Source organism: Acomys minous (assembly GCF_964271855.1).
Source record: "Acomys minous genome assembly, chromosome: 19".
NCBI lineage: Eukaryota > Metazoa > Chordata > Mammalia > Rodentia > Muridae > Acomys > Acomys minous.
Genome location: NC_140499.1, coordinates 16378957 through 16397330, shown reverse-complemented (window position 1 = coordinate 16397330; position 18374 = coordinate 16378957). Strand labels below are relative to the sequence as shown.

At 38.1% G+C, this 18374-nt stretch overlaps 2 protein-coding genes across 10 annotated transcripts in view; both read right to left on the bottom strand.

Moving 5' to 3' along the window:
- ADAD1 (adenosine deaminase domain containing 1) overlaps window positions 1-11219 on the bottom strand; it is a 29000-nt gene extending 17781 nt beyond the window's left edge. For both annotated transcript variants that reach the window (XM_084769193.1, XM_084769192.1), the window contains exons 1-6: window positions 10985-11219; window positions 10433-10612; window positions 9510-9698; window positions 8432-8599; window positions 6436-6504; window positions 2010-2135 (exon numbers count right to left, since the gene is read on the bottom strand). In XM_084769193.1, coding sequence (XP_084625319.1) covers window positions 2010-2135; window positions 6436-6504; window positions 8432-8599; window positions 9510-9698; window positions 10433-10612; window positions 10985-11102 — 850 coding nt within the window. In that variant the 5' untranslated portion in view covers window positions 11103-11219. The remainder of the gene's footprint in view (window positions 1-2009; window positions 2136-6435; window positions 6505-8431; window positions 8600-9509; window positions 9699-10432; window positions 10613-10984) is intronic.
- A 5787-nt stretch (window positions 11220-17006) lies between these two features.
- BLTP1 (bridge-like lipid transfer protein family member 1) overlaps window positions 17007-18374 on the bottom strand; it is a 181553-nt gene continuing 180185 nt past the window's right edge. For all 8 annotated transcript variants that reach the window (XM_084768626.1, XM_084768625.1, XM_084768630.1 and 5 more), the window contains one exon: window positions 17007-17713. In XM_084768626.1, the coding sequence (XP_084624752.1) occupies window positions 17497-17713 (217 nt within the window). In that variant the 3' untranslated portion in view covers window positions 17007-17496. The remainder of the gene's footprint in view (window positions 17714-18374) is intronic.

Here is an 18374-nt window from a genome sequence, read left to right as displayed (position 1 = left end):
GCTTAGAACTGGGGATACAGAAATTTAAAGGGATACTCAGCTTCTTACATGGGTTTTGGGGTTCAAATTTGGTCCTCATGGTTGAAGACCAAGTGCTTTTAGCTGCTGAGACATCTCCCCAGCCTATTTCATTGTGAAATGTGTACAGAACTGACATCAATGATAAGCCCTGACAAGGGCCTATCTACTTGAATAGCATGCCAATGCCAGAACATGGTCTTTTTCCTCATTTTTTACTGATTTACTTCTTCAGTCCCTTCTCTACCTTACAGATTTCCACCTCAGCAGGCTACTTTCTGCTTCTATGTCACATGCAGCCTTTTGCCTCTGTTCCCCTTCCATATACTTATTTGTTTCCTCTTATGGTCTCCTATCTAGTTTGACAACTAATACCCACTCCCACTTATTTACACACATGCAAACATTAAAGTTAGAACCTGCATACTGACAGAGATTGGGATTTTCTTTTTGGGACTTTGCCAGCTCACTATCCATTTTCCTGTTAGATTCTTACAACTCAACTAAAATGAGAGGCAAGGAAGGTAATAAAGTCTGGGAATACATGTGAGTTATTACAGGACTGTTCACTTGACTTTCTTCAGATTTATTAGCCCACATACATGCTTGTACTTCCTAAAACATTTTTATTCTCTTTCATATTCTTCATACAACTTCATGTCAACCTTGCAGAATTTCTGTGAACATGGAGACACTATTCTACCATGTGAACCTGAAGTCATGTTTTTTATTGATCCTAGTATATTATTATCACCTTCATATTATCAATGTAAATATGGATTTCTCTGTGTTAATGTTCCCAGTTCTTATAGAGGAATTCCAGTGTAACAGTTTCAGCTGTGTTTATCTAATATCCAAATATTGTTTGCATTATCAATCTTATTAAATCTGATTTTAATCTGGCTTTTAGGCCACTATGTAGTCTAATATTATATCTTATCAATCTAAGTATATTTTATTTTGCTCCATTACATATATTACCATGTATTATCAATAAATTCACCTCCTTGTTGTCCCAATAAATATTTTCCACCACACTTTTTCCTCATGCCTTCTTATGTCTAAAAATATTTCTTTTCCTCTACTCAGGAAAATGTCACTAGCATTTAAAGTTTCAGCTTAAGACTTGCCTGTTACTGCAGAAGAATACTTACTCAGTTACTTCTCTCCTATCTATGAGTTCTTATAACTTGGTTTTTGAGATAGGGCCTGTCTAACTTTGTAATTCCAAGAAGGCCCTGAGGTTAGGATCCTCCTGTCTCAGACTTCTCAGTTCTGAGATTAAAAAGGGTGTGCTAGCACATTCAGCTTCTCACACATGTTTGCATGACTAAAAGCCGTTTTTCATTTTTATCATCTTAAACTAATATATATATATCTTATAAACATATGTATCTTCTTTTCCCACCTTGATCATAAAATTTTTAAAGAATATATTAAATATCAAAAATTGTTTTATCAACATCTCTAATACAAAATTCAAACTCTAAACATGAAAAGACAGAATAAGGTTAAAGCAGAACCATAATATCAAAATGTCCATGGAACATAGTCTTTCATATTTTGATAATTTCTTACTTGAAAATAAAAATGCTTCTCCCTGCTGTATGTAGTTTGCTTCATTCATTTATAATAAAAATAAATGTATATGTTAAAAAATAAATAAAGATGCTAATTTTTACAGCTCTTTCTTAAATGTCTGTTTCAGTGAGTGTTGCTGTGGAGATGGCTTTGCTTCTGGGGCAAGGGCTGAGTATTAACTCTTTCACTATTCTGCAGCTCTCTTTTGGCTCCTGGTCAGTCCATTTAGGCTCTACCTTTGAGAAACTTTGCATTTAATGACTTGCCTACCAGAAAAGATCACTTCAAATCAATGTAAAATCACTGTCTACAAAAGCAAAGACAGTTAACCAAATACTATAAAATACAGTTCATATCATTAAGGTATTAATTTTTCTGCAAAGAAACATAAACCAAGTATACAGACTTACCTCTTTCAATAACGAAAGCAGCCAATGAACTGCTACATTTCAGATATTGTGAGTGACTAGAAATCAGCTGATCAAATGTTTCTTTAACAAGCTGTGAAATCTTGGCATACTGGATTTGTCTCCCTTCTAGAAAAAATAAAAAGCAGTACTAATTTGAAGAGCAGTATTATTTTTCTGAGCTGTCTTATTTTGCAGTTTCATCTGTTAATAATCTATATAGATATATAGACAAATGCATATTAAGACTAAATTATAGCACTTTGTGAATAACTTCTTATGGTGTGGGTATCAACCTTACTACTAACACTATTGCTCATATTTGCAGAACCCAGTCTGACATGACACTCAAACTCCTAAGAGACACTGCTTTGTTGTTGCTGTTGTTGTGTTTCTTGTGTTTTACCTTATAGTACTGTATATCCTTGCTACTGCAACATACTACTTAATGGTAATAATCCTCCCCAACTCATGACAAACAAAACATAGTCATCATAGTCATATGATACAATATACTTATAATTTGCCCCAATGAGAACCACTTCAAACCAATAAGCACTGTGTTCCTGATACAGTTCCATACTCCTACTAAAGAACTTTCTGACTTTTCAGAGGGTTCAAATAATTCTAAGTAACCAGAATCACCAAAAGAACAGTGCACATAACCAAAAAAAATATACAACAGAGTTATACAGGACACTTTATTTTTATTTTAACACAATGGAGCTTGAAACTGCAAGGCAAAGAGACCTGCTATTTTGTTCATTTACCATTGTGAATTGCTAATGAAAGGCCATTGTTCTAGTGGGTAAGAAACTCCAGAAATCATTTAGCACATTATTTCCCAAAATTGGTCGTACAGCACTGCTTTTTGTGTTTGTTTTTTAAGACAGTATCTCACTGTATAGGTCAGGCTGGCCTTAAACTGGTGGTCCTATGAGCTCTGGAATTGCAGGAATATGCCAACATGCCCTACCCACCGAAAATGTTCTTGATGCTCCATGGTGGGTGCTAATGGTTTATTAAGTGGGTCATAGATCATTTAATATTTTCAAAGAAAACTGAAATGATTTTGCATTTGTGTAATGTATGACTAAGTTTTTCAGTAAATTCTTTTAATAATCATTATTTTCTAAAAGCACACAAAACATTAACAGTTTCAGTATTCTGTTAAGTGGATATAACTTATTTTTAGTCCATTTTTCTGTTCTTGTTTTAATTGAGCTTACTTTTTTTATTTGTTCATATTATTAACACTGTATTTGTAACAAGCCAGGTAAGTTATATTACAAAAAAGACAAAGAGTAAAACGACAGCCACAAAATTAGAGAATTAAACTTTGAGGTAAAGCTGAGCGAACTAGTGGCTGTTTATCTCCCAGAATTCATGGTATAAATAAAGAAGCTTCCATCATAAACATTTTTAATTATTCATTTTTCATAGAAATGAGATGCAGATTCAGAAGTTTCCCTCTCTAGATGCAGAACCACTACCACAAATTCTTTACAGGTATTTTGAGACAATCTGTAAACATAAACATCATTTAAAAATAAAAACAAGAATATGCTAAAGCCTGTTCTTTGTATATAACATTAAATACTAAAGGTTGTTGTTAATGGTCTTTCATGCTCTGTAATGGTTCTGAAAATGAATATACTAATATGATTTGAAATTACTTTGTGTCTTATTTTATGATATAAAAAGTACACTGAGCCGAGTAGTGGCTCATGCCTTTAATTACAGCACTCAACAGGCAGACGTAGGTCAGCTTGGTCTACAGGATAGCCAGATTTTTTGAACCTCACTCCAAAAGTACACTGAAATTAGTTCCAATAGAATACAAATTGTGAACGTGGCAAGAAAATATTTTTCAGCATATTAAAAATAGCATAAAGAACATTTGAGACTCATCACTGTTCAATATAAGATGAAAACATAGGTCAGTGCTAAAGTGCTTAAAATGTATCCCTGGGCTCAATCATAAACACCATAAAAACAAACAAACCAATAAGCTAAACAGCTCTTCATCTTAGTTTAAAGATTTATTTTTATTTATGTACATGTAGGTCTGTTTTTCTGTGTATATGTGCATGTGGTGGTGGTGGGAGCACAGGGAACAGAACAGGATGTCCAAACCCCTGGAGCTGGAACCACAGGCAGCGGTGAGCCACTAGATGTGGGTTCTGTGAGTCAAAACCTGTAGTCCTCTGCAAAAGCAGAAAGTGCTTTTTACTGCTGAGGCATCTCTCTACCTTGACCTCAATGTTCAAAGAAATATTTTGGATAAAATCAAATCAAATAGTTACTAAATACATCTCTCAACATATGAGTGGAAAAATGAATAAGTACAATACTGTTTCCCCTATATATGTGTGCCAGTTCTGAGGGAATAAAATAGCTTCACAAAGCATTAGGAATAATGAGATGAAACCATCTCAAACACAAAGCCTATTCACAGTATTTATTTTAAAGGTATTTTATCACCTATATGTGTAGTGTGTGCTGAGGGAGGTTGTAAATGTGAGGGCAGGCCTATAGGAACCAGAGGATGGATCCTTCTGGATCAGGAGCTACAGGCAGCTGTGAGTGGCCTGCTGTGAGTGCTGTGGCTGAATTCAGGTCCTCTGCATGAGTAGGAGGAGATCTCACCTGCTGAGCCACCACTTCTTTGACTACAAGCTACTAATGTCAAATGAGACCCATTGTCACGGATAATCTGAATCTGTTTTAAGAGCCAGCATACTACTGCTCTCGTGGCCATACAGTCCACTAGACATGTCCTGCAGAGTAGACAGGCTGTAAAGTATTGACCAACTTGATAACTGGCCCAACATGAAGTGTTCATTCATTTTTGGGGTCTCAAATATTTTTTTTCTTCAAAAGCTTTAACATTCATTTGCTCACCTTTTTCTAACATTTGGCTCCAAAACTCAACTTCCCAAGCTGGACTCCACTTTTACATTATTTTAAAAACTGTATCCTTTCTGACTCATATACTATGACCTGTTTTCTCAGGGTAATGTGATCTAGCTTATTTGTTGTTTGAAATCTACCCCGTTGGACATTAAAAACATCTACAGGGGCTGAGGCGGATGGCCAAACCTCTTCCAACATGGAGCAATCAGGCTTGAAGTCTGAGCCCTCACAGCTACTAGTGAATTCTTACACCTCTGAGGCCAAGTGGCTATACCTACCTCTTGGTGGACTTTGTCTTTTGAATATGCTTATTTTCCCTGGTCTGTCCATGTAAACACTTGGACATTTGAGACCTCTTTCTTTGTCTTAGAAAGATGAATACAAGAGCAAGGCTGACTAAAAAGAAAGTCTAACTAAATAAAAAAAATGAAAGGAAAATGTTGCATTTTACAAATACTGTAAAATCTAAAGTATCTCTCAAATATCATCAATATAGAAATTAAGAAGAATGTCTTGCCTTCCAGGAGACAATAGTCTGCCAGTCAAGAGCACAATGGCCATATAACATTGAATGTGACAGTGTCAAAATAAAAGAACAAAAGTTTTGATTTAACGAACACTTTCTGTATGCCAGGTACGCATATATTTTATACCTATCAACCCAATTCTCACAATAATTTCATGAGGTAATTGCTGTAACAACAATTTTTAAAATGAGGAAATTAAAGTACAATGAAATTTAATTAGTCCTTGGTCATATAAATAGTAACTTCAACTGAAGATACATACATATATATGCATATACACATATGTATATATGATTTTTTAAAGATTTGTTTTTATGTATTTTGTTTGCACGTATATGTGTACCATGTACATGCTTTATTAATCCATCTCTTATTATCATCATCATCATTATTATTATTATTATATTATTATTTTCCTTTGTTTCAAGACAGGGTTTCTCTGTGTAGCCTTGGCTGTCCTGGACTCACTTTGTAGACCAGGCTGGCCTCGAACTCACAGCGATCCACCTGCCTCTACCTCCCAAGTGCTGGAATTAAAGGCATGCGCCACCACCGCCTGCCTCCACCTTCTTATTAAAATGACTCGCCTCCAGTATTTTGTGTGGTTCTGACAACTGAGTCAAAGTTCTCACACCATGCAGGCAAGTGTTGTAACAACAAGCTAGCCCAAGACCCCTCATAGTTTTTAGACAACTCTCACTAAACTGATAGGCTGTTTGGTGGAGTGTTAAGCCTTGAATTTGCTATCCTCCTGCCTCAGCTCCCAGAACAGCTAGGAGATATATATATATGGCTATACCATCAGAACTGGATCAAATCCCCTTTTAAATATTTGCTCTCCAACCTCATTTCTGTCACTACAAGCAATTTTTAAAATTTCCCCTCTAACAGAAGCATGAAAGGTCTGAATAAAATGTTATGGTATATTTTTATATCTATAATTTAGTTTTTCATTGGGTTAATCTTCTAAAAAGAACATTTCCTACCATATTGTACTTTGGAAACATATGCTGCGTCAGGTGTGACAACAGGCTCTGCAGGGATAGGAGGAGGTCCTGTCAACAAAACACAAAAATGTAAGGAGACAATAAAATGGCAACATCATAAAACACCGAGAGCTATCACTTTACTAGTCTGCAGTAACAGTAACCCAAGAATGAAATCCAAAAAATAGTATCCTAGCTCAGTCTTAAAAGCTAAAGAGCACAGGGAAACAAGAAGCTCCTGTCACTAAACCAGAGGGACATACAAGGACAAGTCAGAAAAGTTTGAATGAAGAGGCTCCAGAAGCTAGGGGTTTCACTTTGTTAAAAGACAGTGGGAAGAACTCCTCTAGACTACCTTTAAGATGAAAAAGCAGTTAAAGACATAGAAACAGCAAGGAAAGGGTGGTGATGTTACCTGAGACTTCATACCAGAGAAAATGCTTACTAGAGTTAGACCCACACCCCCTGAAAACTCAGAAGGAAGGATTTAAAATCTATTTACTCAAGAGTACATGGCTCATGCAGAAGGAAAACTAAAGACATTAAATTCTGCTTATCAGGAACAAATAATCTCAATAATTAAAACAAAACTGTACAAGGAAACTTCATTGTAAAACACCAGGTACAAATAGCCAAACCATTTGAAAAACTAAAATTAGAGAATTTGCATACCCAGATTCAAAACTTATTCCAAAGCTATGTAATCAAAACTGTATGACAGTAACCAAAACAGTATATTATTGGTATAAGAGTAGATACGTAGGCCAGAACGCCCAGAAGAAGCTAAAAAAAAAAAAGATGATTTAGAATCAAGTATGATGTGGGAAATTTGAATGGGAAGAAACTATATGAGCATGAAGGTTCAGGATAGAGCAATTAGTGCTGTAGGCTAATTAAATAGATCCTGGTCTCTCTGTGTGGTTATTTATGTATAAAGCTGGTTAAGGAGCAACTGCTGATTTTACTAAAATAATAATTCCATATTAAATATTAGTAATCAGTCAACACCCAGTTGTTTTTAACAGGGATGTTAGGGGCATTTTGTTTTTTTAAAGACAAATGTTCCTGGGAAAACTAATATCCACAAACTATAGAATGAAGCTGGAGACTAACATCTTCTATAAAATAAAAATTTTCCAAAATCTTTTAAATGTAATAGCTGAAACTATAAATCTCTAAAAAGAAACTATGGTGGGAAAACTTTGACATGGATTTGGCAATAATTTCTTGAGTATGACACCAAAGGTATAGACAGCAAAAGAAAGCTAAATTTATCAAAAGTGAAATGTTGGTACATCAACGGTACTACCAACAAAATTAAAGGTAACCCACAGGACGGAATGCTTTTGCTTGTACATCACACATCTTTCTAATTTTTCTTCATTAATTTATTTATTTAATCACTTTACAACCTGATCACAGACACCCCCTCCTCTCCTTCCAGCCCCACCCTCACATACCCAGAATACTCATAGAAGTTTGAGAGTCAGTAACAATAGAACTAATTGGAAACGGAAGAAATGACTTGTCTCTTCTCCTTAAGAAGATAATGTACAATAAACATATCATACATCAGAAGGGAAATTTAAGTCAAAACCACAAAAGATACTTCTCTACAGCCTTTACTGTGACTACTGGCAAAATATAATTATATCTTTATAGTAGCTTGTTTCTTTGTGTGTATGTATGTGGGGGCAGGACAACAACTTTCAGGGGTCAGCTCTCTCCTCCACCATAGTCCCAGGGATGAAATCAGGCCATTGGGCTTGCATAACAAATGCTCTTTTACCTGGGCAGGCATCTTACTGACCCCACTGTCTGTTTGTTTGTTGTGAGGGACTTAACTTGGTGATGAAAATACAAGATCACTGTGACTATGAAACATTCCAGCAAATAACAACTGAAAAAAATTATTCAAATTCTGTCTGTCATTTTGTAGTTGCTAAGTAAACTTCTGGAAAATAACACAAACACCTATCTTGTCAGTCACACTTACCTGCTGGTTCTAAAACTCTTGGCTCAGGCTCATCCAATTGTAGAAGCTCATCAAGAGCTAGTTTTGCTGCATTGGATCTCGATTCCTTTTTATTTTGTCCCAGTCCTGTCTTGTACTGAATACCATCCACCACAGCACAAAAGGCAAAATATGGTCCCATAACATTACCTTGAGAAAGAATCCAGAATGAATGCTACAATAATTCACAGTATGTTCCTTTAAGTAATGTCTGAATACTAGTAAAATAGTGCATATAAAATTCTGGAAAACTATTTAGCATTTGATGACCTCCTTTATATTTACAATCATGGGACACTAACTCCTAAAACATACACTTAAGATTTTACTAGGAACTTAAGTCCATATCTGGCTAATCTTGCTTTTTTCCCCTTTACCTAAGCATCTGAATTTACTATTTTTCATGTTTACTTGTATTTCAACGTAAAAGAAACTTACTTAAGATCTTCAGTAAAATTTCCAGAGCTTTAAATTAGGTTGCAAAGATGCCATCTTTGAGAAACATATAGGCAAACGGAAGAATACAGAAACAAAACTCTATGCATGCACACAAATTATTTTAAAGCTGTGTTTTCACTGTCACATTTTAGTCAGTGCTTCTTAAAAGCACTTATTCTTATTTCCAGGTGCCAGGGTTCTTGGTTACTGTCCACACACGAGTAGACAGGAAGCCTCTGTCTGCTTGTAACTGCTTACACTCCTGCAGCCTTTCACAAGGCAGCACAGGAAGCAGTGGCTCAGGGTTAAAGGAGAGTGGCAGGCACCTCAGAGGAGATGCAGAGGCAGCATCAAGCGTGCAAGTGCCCTTTCCTTACCACATCCTTCAACTTCAGGGGCTACATTTGACCATATGTTTTTTTTTTTTAGGTATCACAATCACAGATTTCAGGACAAATACTTAACAACAGCAGAAATGTGTGCTTAATTGTACAAATATCTGCATCACAAAATACCTATTAACCCTTACACTGCATGCCATAGTAAGTATAGAACTGCTTACATGCCACACATTGGGGAAAAAAATGCTATATGGAATAATTAGACAAAATTTTGAACTTGCCTGTTGTTACAGTTTCCTTAAGGTCAAGCTGAACACGCTGCATTTGTGCAAATTGGTGCAAGGCTGAAACAGGATTTATCTCTCCACGCTTGTACTTCATTATAAATTCTTTAGGTATTTTTTTTGGAGGAAGGACAGGATTTGAAATAGATGAAAGACCTTTGGAAAGCAATGGCTCTGGAAAATTACCTAAAAAACAAGTGTTCACATTGGTAAGTTTAGTTTAAAGAAAATGAGCAAAAGTACTAAATCCTTCTAAAATAAGCACGTTTTCCACTAAGTTCCTACTAGACAGTTTGGGCACACATAGAGGTACAACCTGTTATTGCATATGTCTTTTGGCATACTGAAGACACACTGTACACAAACACAACTAATGATAGAAAAACTAACGGAATTTTAGTGATGCCTTCAGAAGTTAGTCATTTTTACAGACGAGGGCACTAAGACCTACAGTGGAAACCATACAGATCTGGTTTTGTTGGGACCACAATCTAGTTTTGTGCTCCAATCTCCTATCCCACTGAGGCATTCTAAGCTGTCTGACTGCAATTCAACCGAAGTTGTACAGTATGTTTGTCTCTGCTTCATATTATGCTAACTGATAGGTAGAACACAATATGCTTATTACTTTAGTGCTTTCCCTGAGAACGTGTGTGTGTGTATGTGTGTGTGTGTGTGTGTGTGTGTGTGTGTGTAAGTCATACTGAGTAATTCAACAGTGACGGTGGGGAGTGGGGGGTGGGTAACAAATGATGTGCAAGGCTCCAGTGCTACAGCCCTCCTACTGTATTATAAGTCAGTTACTAACTCCAAATGGCACATGGCCACACATGATAGACACACACTGCGCTTAGCACTTACTGACAATCCCAGCGTCTTAGTGAACCAAGGTACCTCTACAAACACAAGTAAAGCTGTACCTGTCACTTGTGTAACCTTGGATGCCATATTCGACAGGCTGCAACTTTCGGAGGAGTATCTGGTGGGCAATGTTACCGTCTGAGCTGATGATTGAACTGGTAAATTCTTTTTCAGCATCTGAGCAAAGCTGGGGACCCTGGAACTCTGAAACCAGTCATTGTTTCCAGAAGTTTTCTCACCTGTGTGGGGATGAAATTGGCAGAAAATGAAAAACTTAGGTAAACAAGTTCCCGGAACAGGAACCCATCAAAATTTAATTCCACGGACTCCCCCACCCCCACCCCGACGCACGTTCCCAATGCCTATCCCCAACTCCCTCTTGAATCGACCTTAAAGCTGTGCTGTGTTTTAACACAGAACTTTGCAGAATTCCTTTCCTAAATTCAACTACAAAAGGAAACGAGGGACCGCAGAGTGTGTGTGAACAACAACAACAACAAAACCAACAAAAGCGCGAATCTCCTAAGGGCTGAGGGGCCTCAATAGCAAGGTCTAGAAAGAGGAGAGCATTAAGGGACAAAACCAAACCGACGGCCTCCCGGCCAGCGCACCCCCGAGGCTGTCCTTCGAGGCCTCCCCTGCCAGGCTCGCAGGCAAGTGAGCGGCCAGAGGCAGGCCGAGCCGAGGGCTGGGGACCGGGGCTCTTCGGCTGCCGCCCGCGGTCGCCATTGCTGCGCTGCCACCGTCGATCTCTCGCCTCAGGCCTCTGCGAGACACGCGGCCAGCCGCGTCTTTCAAAAGGCGCCACGAGCTGACCTCGAGGAGCGAGGCTTGCGTCCCCGCGGCGCCCCTTGTCCAATCAGCAAGAGCCTTCGCCCTTGGTCCCGCCCCCCGCGCCCTGTGCGCGCAGGAGCGCACGTGTACGTAGCTTGGGAGGGGTCAGGGTGAATGTTGCGCAGGTTCCAGGCCTCGTGTCTCTCGAGCCCTTTCTTCCAGGCCGTGATTAGATTGCATTCTTTATCTCTGGAAGGCAGAGTCCCAAGGTTCAGCCTCTTCTCCTACCCTGTCCCTCTCACTGCCTCATGTGGCTGCTTGTCCTCACGCCATTGTGGATATTTAGGGAGATTCCCCAGCCCCACGCCCAACACACAACACACAACACACAACACACAACACACAACACACACACACACACACACACACACACACACACACACACACACACACACACGAACTTGGATGCTTATTCCTGCCCCAGTTGTCTACACTTAGGACGACCCACCTACCTCACGGAGCATCACGTGATTGCTTATACCCGCTTCAGTTGTCTATACTTAAGAGTGATCCCAACCCTCAGGGAGTACCAAGAGACTGTTAATCCTCACCTCAGTTTCTACATCTAGGGTGCCAGCCCTTACAAAACACCAGGTGTCTGCTTACGTCCACCTCAGTGTCTGTGCCTAGGGGGACCTTCCCCAGGGACCTTGGAGGCAGCCGGGAAAACCTGAGGCTTTTTTCAAAGACAAGCCTTCTCCAGGTAGGTTCTGAGGAAGGGCCCAGGGGTTAGGCCTTTGACAAGCTGAAGATCCACCATTGCAGCTACCAAGAACAATCAGGAAGGAATGTGAGGCTGAAAGCAAATGGCCCTAATATCTGGGTGACTGACCACCCCTCCTCTTGTCCTGAGATTTTTCTCATACCAGTCAAAAGAGAACCTTACCAAGGTATTAGATGATAGGAAATATTTTAAATAGTAGATTACTAAGTGTTAACATGCAATCAAAAAGAAATTAGCAGTGTTAAGTTTTGTTAGCATGAGATTTTGATGACATCTACTCTTTGATGTGGCAAGCTTTCTCAAGAATTAAAGGCATTTTTAAAAATAAGGAAAGAGAAAAAGACAATAGAACCAATGGGCATTTACCTAAGTGTAGTAAGACATAACATCCATTCACAAGTACATAGTGAAACTAAAAGCAAAATAGTCCCATTTTCATAAGTGTTTGCAGTAAGTATTTTTCTTTAGTTATTATCAAGATGTCTTGATTAAGTTTGCTTCATCAAATATCCACTAATAACTAATTATATAGGGATTTTTGTTGCTAATGGCAAAGATGAGAGTAAAATATTTAATAACAAATCCAATTATATTAAGGTCAAATATAAAAGTAGATATGGAACAGAAGTAGAAGTTGAAGGAACAAAAGAAAGAAATATGAATCATTGGGTAAAGGCACCTGCTGCAAAGCGTGCTAACTTAAGTTTGATCCTTAGGAGAGAATTGACTCCTGTAGGTTCTCCTAAACGCACACACACACACACACACACACACACACACACACACACACAGAGAGAGAGAGAGAGAGAGAGAGAGAGAGAGAGAGAGAGACTGACTTTATACAACTTACAGAAAAATAATGACAGTAAAATCCCTTGGTTTCCTGTTGTCTATGGTCCAAATAATTATGTAATGTCTAGAAGATACTGTTTATCCTGAACTCGGGCACCAAGAGGCTTTTCAGAGTTATGATCTCACTCTTGATTGTCCACTAATAAAAAAGGACTCAAATTTTAACTGACTTAATTAGCATGGGATCAGCAACTATCTCATATGGATCATTATACAAGGATAGTATGGGCTGAGATCTTGATATTCTGTGTTGGCAGGCTTTTTAGTCCCTTAGAAACCAACACATTAGAAACAGTTAAACTCAAAAAAAAAAAAAAAAAAAAAAAAAAAGAAAGAAACAGTTAAACTCAGTGTGTGTACATTACCCCCTTAGATTATCAACGGCCTTGGGGACTATGCAATTTAAAGTCTAATTGTTGGCATAACAGGGACTCCACCAGAGATGACCACTTAGACACAGTTTATAGTCTTTATTAAAGCCACCTGAAAACCACTCAGGCATTCAGGACTCAAGTGTTCAGGATAAAGGATTTTAAAAGGCAAAAACCACATCTTTGAACCTTGTTTGGCAGCTTCCAGAGAAGGTTTTGGGCAAACAAGCAGTTTAACAGAAGTTAAGATAAGCAGAGGGAGAGGAAGGTTTGCACAAGCAGGAAGTTTAACAGAAGCTAAGGTAAGTTAACAGGGGCATCTTGACCTTGGCTTCCTAGAGTTGAGTAACAGGATTCTCCACTGAGATCAAATTTCAGTTAAACCTAAAATGCCCTCACCAGGATACAAGATGAAAGAACTTCTGCACTGTCTTGCTCTCTGTCACATTGGCATCCTCTATTTCAGCCAAGTACCTGCAGGCCTAACCAAGCCAAATTACCCTGCTCTCCTTGATTATCCAAGGGTTTCTCAGACTCGAGGGGAAAAAGTGGTGAATAAAAGAAGTAGGAGCCCAGAGTCTTGGAATATACTCACCCGTTTTGTTTAAGATTCCATCTGGAGCTGGCACAGTGGCACATGCTTGTAATCTTAGAACTCAGGGAGGCAGATCTGTGTGAGTTCGAGGCCAGCCTGGTCTACAAAGAGAGTTCAGGACAGCCAAGACTACACAGAGAGACCCAATCTTGAAATAAGCAACAAAACAAAACAAAACGAAACAAAACAAAAGATTCCATCTGGGTTGCCAGTTACAGGAAACTTTGGGAAAGTCCAATGTTGGATGGAAGATATTACTGGGAAAACTGATGTTCACTTTCATAGGTTCTTAGTTTGTTAATTAAAAAAAAAATTAAGAATGCACTCAGAAGTTTGTGGACAACTTTAGTATTTTTAGAAAAACAGCAGGGAATGGAGGTCAGCAAACAGGCACATGACAAATAGCAGCTGTGTGACGTGGCAGAAAGGGGAGAACACTGCTAGCTTCAGAGAAGAGAAAGCCCACTGTCCAGGAAAGCATGCTAATCAATATTTAAAAGGAAAAGGGTAACTTATACTTCCAATGGTACTTTGAGAGCAGGCAGGATTAGCAGAGTTACATAGAGGCTGTTCTGGAAGCAACTGGGTGGCAGCAGTTTCTGGGGAGGTCAAATATATTATCTCATTAGACAATTATTCCTCCCATCTCTTCCCACAAATTCAGGTGAACCAGGATTCAGGGGTGGTTTCCTGAAGGTGACAGGTACAGCTGAAGTAACTTTAAAAGTTAGTTTTTGAGAACTTCATATGTGAATACCGTATTTACATGTCACCTCCCTCGCTTTCCTCCAACTCTTCACTTGTGTTCCTCCTTTTAAATTCATACCTTTACTATTAGTTACACATATATGCATTATGAACACAAGCTGCCGAGTTCACTTGACCTTCCTCATGTATGTATGTGTTTAAATGCTGCACATGTATGTGTTTAGGGCTGACTGCTTGGATCACCCACTAAGGGGCTCATCCCTTGCTCAGCAGTCATTAATTACCCATGGCTCTCTACATCTGGTGCTTAAGGTCTTGGGAGGAGACAATAGTATGCAATGTTCAGATCTTTGGAGCAGACCAGGCTGTCATGTCTCCACCTAGGGAAAGAAGTAGATTCCATTCTTTTGACCAGGAGGAAATAACTTTCCCTTAATGGGTCACTATAGGTCCTGATAGCTCTTCTCAATGGCTCCCAAGATTACTGTAACAGTGTGGCCAAGAATCTTGTTTTTGTTTGTTTGTTTGTCTAAGTCCCTAATGGACAAAGAGAACAATTTAGGCTGCAACTGACAGCAGGAAGTTGAGTTTCTGTTTCTGTCACCACTGATTATATATATAAAATCTATGACCTTGATATCAATAACAATGAAAATCCTACACAAACTATAGAAGATATATGCTAGCAAAACTAAGTGCACACAGAAATGTTTGGCACACTGCTCAGCACTGCAGCCAGCAGCCCTGCATAAAAAGAACAGTATTCCACTTAGAACTTGCATTCATCCTGAGTGCAAACTGGATGGTTGCCACTTTGCAGCACTGCTTCTGCAGAGGGACAGGTGTTGTCCCTACCTACAGCAGTTGTTCTTGAGTGCTTTTCAATAGCATTTTACCAAAAACAGAAATATCTCCCAACATTTAGGAGTTTTGTGAGGACTTTCTTTTCCCAAAAGTATATTTGTGACCCTCTCATCAGACTGTTAAAGCAAGGCATCAAGGGATCTCATGCTAGGAGAAAAGAAGGAACTAGAAAAGAATTGGGACACCTTACAGGAAAGACTTGAACCAAGATAATGAGTCAGTGGTAAGTGGTAGGTACTACACTTTGACCAGAACTTACATAAAGCATATGTAACTAACTTTCTGGTGGTGCTATCTTAACCTTTCTAACCAAACTAGACCCATAACTTGCTTCTCTGGTGAGCTTGAATAATGAAATTAATTTTGTACATACCTCTGGGAACCAGTTGTTGGGTGAGCTAGAGAGGATTCAGAGGTTGACATATGACACACTGCTACTGGACCTAGCATCACAGCCTGTGCCCCAACAAGCCAGGATTGACTACTTGTCCTTGACAAGCCAATTCAAAGATCCAAGTCATTAGTGAAAGGCAAGAAAAGGAGATTTGCATTCAGTGTAGACACTGAGGGAAGAGTGACAAAGATCCAACGATAGCCCAAGTGCATCTTGTGAGACCTGACATGAGTTAAGATTTAAGTCAAGGGATCGAGTTACACATATCTAAATAGTCCTGTACCCCTTATTGTTTTGGCTTTATTCTCCTGCAAGGCAGTCTCTTTCCAGGAGGAAAGTTTCCATTCTGGCTGGCTCAGGCTCAGGCTTTTGGCTTTCTCCCAGCATGAGGTTTTCTAAAAATTAGCTCCCTGAGGCCTATCTTTTCAATACTCAGCCAAAAGGAGGGGCACAAGTATCACTCCAGAGTATCTTCATTTTGTAGAACTGGTTACATGAGATGGTTATAAGGATATAAAATTGATATTCCTTTATCACTGAATACTGGACATAGTTCTGTGAATGAGCATGTGCCTTTTCTAGAGGTCTGTTCTGTTAATACTCATTTCTATGCAAAGGCCCACCAGAAGTTTCCTTGAGGTGTTTTATGGCTCTGGTTTCTTCAGCTCTGCTGTATGTCCAATCTTTAGACTGTCCTGGTTTGGCCAAATGTCCAACCTGAATTATCAACAATATAGCTACTTTTGGATATTTATTTATTTATGTATACTGAGAACTGGAGTATTAATTTTAGATATTGCAATTCTTTTTTTTTAAATAACTTATTTGAATTTTATATACATTACGATTTTGCCTGCATGTATGTCTCTGTGAGGGAAAAGGAGTTAGTCAGTTATGAGCTGCCATGTGGGTGCTGGGAATCGAACCCTGGTCTTTTGTACAAGGCAAAAAATTTATATGATCTAAACCCTGGTCTTTTGGAAGTGCAGCCATTGTTCTTCCATATATATAACCTTATGACTTCACAAGCATAAAGGGTTGATTAATACATATAAGGATTAAATATAGTATAATGATAAAAATGAACATCTGTGTACTCACTACAGAAAAGAATAATACCTAATGGCTCTGAAACCTTTGGTGACCTTTTCCCTAGAACTATTTTTTTAATTAAGTATTTTTATGCACTTAAATTTTTTACAAGTACCATTAATGAAAACACGGTGAAACAATGAACATCTACATACTAACAAACTAGCAAATGAGAACAAGATAGGAAACCACTACCCACTGACTGAAGCCATTACTGTGACTTTATTACAATAGTTACAAACAATATTTTTGTGGTATTCAATCATCACAATTACTCAAATTATATACAAACAGATCTTTATACAAGGCTACATAAAAAAAAGACCCCAATCACATTATTAACAAGATTTTTTCTAAAAGTTATGGCCAATAACAAATTTCACAGTTACTCTGCAAATATTTTAAATGCAGTAATAATATTGCACATAAAACAACCTCAAACTTTAATGGGCAGATGTGTATATTTTAATTTAGTTTTTCTACAAAATTTACATTCTCATGCAATACTTTACTGTATACAGAATGGTAGAGCTAGAACAAAGAGATTAACCTACAAGCTGTTACAATAATGGCCACAAAATTAGAATTATTTTAAAGTAATATGCTGAAAAAAATTCCAGTGTAATAAAACTTAACGGACACAATCAAGTTTTTGCTTCTGTTGTTTTTTTTCACAGATCGTTACTATTCTAGTGTTCTTCTTTGTCTTTTCCTTTCTTTTCCTTTTCATCCTGCAGGGCAGTGCCAAGTTTTTTAATAAGAACGGACAGCACCTTGTCCAGTGGGTCCATCACTCCTCGCTGAAGCCATTTGGGAATAGTGGTTCTGGCATGGTGAAAGCCCAATTTTTGAAGAATATAATCAACACCTACTGGATCAATCTTCCTTCCAGTCCAAGAAATTAATCTAAAATAGTAATTAGAAATAGTTATTATCAAGGTATATGATACATGAAAATTACTGTACTCCCTTAATATACTCTGGGTAAAACACTTCAGCAGACATATACTACATATATCCGTAATATTGATGGACTTCCAGTGTGTTTAATTTATTTCAGGCCTATTGCATAGTCATCTTAGATACTTACAAGGACAACTGGATAAGAGATTTTACATACACATGTTTTATAAAAACATAAAGAAAAAGCTAAAATTTACTAAGTATTATGTGCTGAACATGTTTGAGAGGATAACCATCGTTTCCTTGATCTTTTTTTTTTTTTTTTTTTTTTTTTTTTTTTTTTTGCTTTTCTGAACAGGGTTTCTCTGCTATTCTAGACTTACTTTGTAGACCAGGCTGGCCTCGAACTCACAGAGATCCAACTGCCTCTGCCTCCCAAGTGCCTCTCCTTGATCTTGGTATTTCCTTTTTCATGTGGAGGACACGCTACTGCTGACTCATTTCCTGGTATTTCAGTCTATACTGAAGATTTATCTGACTGGCAAAGTTAACAGAAGAACTGACTCGTATGTTAAGTACTTCCTGAATTGATTTTTTTTTTTTTTAATGAGGGAGACTGTTTTAGTCTGTCCCTGCTTCATTTCAAGGGCAAGACACAGGCTGG